General features: G+C 40.9%; 1 protein-coding gene across 1 annotated transcript in view; it reads left to right on the top strand.

The window, feature by feature from the left end:
* Nucleotides 1–1,680, top strand: part of LOC107095904 (membrane-associated guanylate kinase, WW and PDZ domain-containing protein 2-like) — a 147,610-nt gene that overhangs the window by 105,037 nt on the left and 40,893 nt on the right. Inside the window, exon 13 of the mRNA XM_015392271.1 lies at nucleotides 1,365–1,628. Within this exon, the coding sequence (XP_015247757.1) occupies nucleotides 1,365–1,628 (264 nt within the window). The remainder of the gene's footprint in view (nucleotides 1–1,364; nucleotides 1,629–1,680) is intronic.

Here is a 1,680-nt window from a genome sequence, read left to right as displayed (position 1 = left end):
ATATAGCGTCCAGGTGCAGACACAGAACATATCTTTATCATTTTAAGAAAAAAATGACTTATCTAGATTTCGATTTTTTTTCCAGTGAATAATCTCAAACAGCAGAACCTGATCTATAGAAATTAAAGATCAGATGAGAAACAATGTGAAGTATGGGTTTCTGGTATTTGGTATTTGATTCAGTCTTGTTGTATTTACACTGAAGCTTCCTCAGAAAAAAATACAAAACTAGGCTTCAGCTTTCAAACAAACCTTTTCCTCTGCTTTTACCTGGAAGCCTTAAAGGTTCCTCCTCTGATCTCATCGTCTCCACCTTCCCTTAAACATGCATACGCTCTTCTCACCAGTTCAACACCTCCCACTCCATCCGCCCTCACTGCCAATCTCTTCCTGCTCTGTGACTCATGCCTGACCCCCTCTGTGACCCTTACATCCAGTCCAATCATCTGACTCCCACCAGCACTTTACAGAGTGTCAGACTTTCCTTTCTGCTTCCAGCTCGTACTCCTGCCTCCACCCACTGCCACACATTTAGCTCATTTTTTGGCCGTTATTTTTCTTTTTTATTAATAATCTCTCTCCACACTAGTTGAAAAGATAATTCAACACGTGGGTGGTAATTATGACTGGATAATAATTTAAGAAAATTAATCCTGTCCATTACTTACAACATAATAGATTTAAGTTTTTTAGCTGCAAAACGAGAGCTTTGAGGTCTGAAGACCATTAAAGTCTGTTGTTTTATTGAAATATTTTCTTTCTTTTAGCCCAGATAAATGTCTCATTATTTTTATTATCAGTGTATTTGAATATATGCAAAGTAATACTTTGCATATTGCACCTGATTTTAGGAGTTTACAAGAAAAAATCTATTTATCTCTATATCTATTTAACTAAAATCTATTTATTTTCTATCTATAAGTCGTGCCACTGATTCCCAGTTGAATTAAAGTCTGGATTTAGACTGAGACATTAAAAACACATTAATTTAGATGTTTAGATGGTCCACAGGTCTCAGGTCTTGATTTCTCCAACAGATTTTCTTCCATAATTGTGCTGAATTTACCTCTATTCATCTTTTTATCAACTTATACCAGCCTCTGCTATAGAGAAGTATCCCCACAGTATGATACTGCCTCCACCATGTTTTACTGTGTGGATAATTGTAGCAGTGAAGTCTTCAAACATCATTTACATTCATCTTGGGATTAGATTACACAGCGGCTAAAGGTTTAACTGGACTCAGAATAAACGTTTCCTTCATCTTTGCAATTCATCGCTATCGTGTGTAGCAGCCTGTTGAATCCCAATAAAGTTTGAAAACATGAAGCTAGTTAGACTGAGACCTCTACCTCCCCCTACAGGTGAGTCCTGCCCAGAAAACAGCCGTAGCCCGGGCTCCGTCTCCACGCAGCACAGCTCCCCCCGCAGCGACTACACGTACGGAAACAGCACCAGCAGCAACCAGGCCCCAAACACCAGCGTAGGAAACGCCGCCGCTACTTCAGACGGGGGGTCCACCACCAACGCAAAGCCCAGCGACGTCAGCATCAGTAGGAAGGAGAGCGAAGGCTTTGGCTTCGTCATCATCAGCTCACTCAACCGGCCTGAAACGGCTGCGACTAACAGTGAGTCCATCATTAGCTAAGCATGCTTCCTGCACGTTGACCATGTAGTGAA

The sequence above is a fragment of the Cyprinodon variegatus genome, unplaced genomic scaffold, assembly GCF_000732505.1.
Source record: "Cyprinodon variegatus isolate N-32 unplaced genomic scaffold, C_variegatus-1.0 Scaffold583, whole genome shotgun sequence".
Lineage (NCBI taxonomy): Eukaryota > Metazoa > Chordata > Actinopteri > Cyprinodontiformes > Cyprinodontidae > Cyprinodon > Cyprinodon variegatus.
Note: the sequence above shows the minus strand (reverse complement) of the source record. Positions and strands in the feature narration are given on the sequence as shown.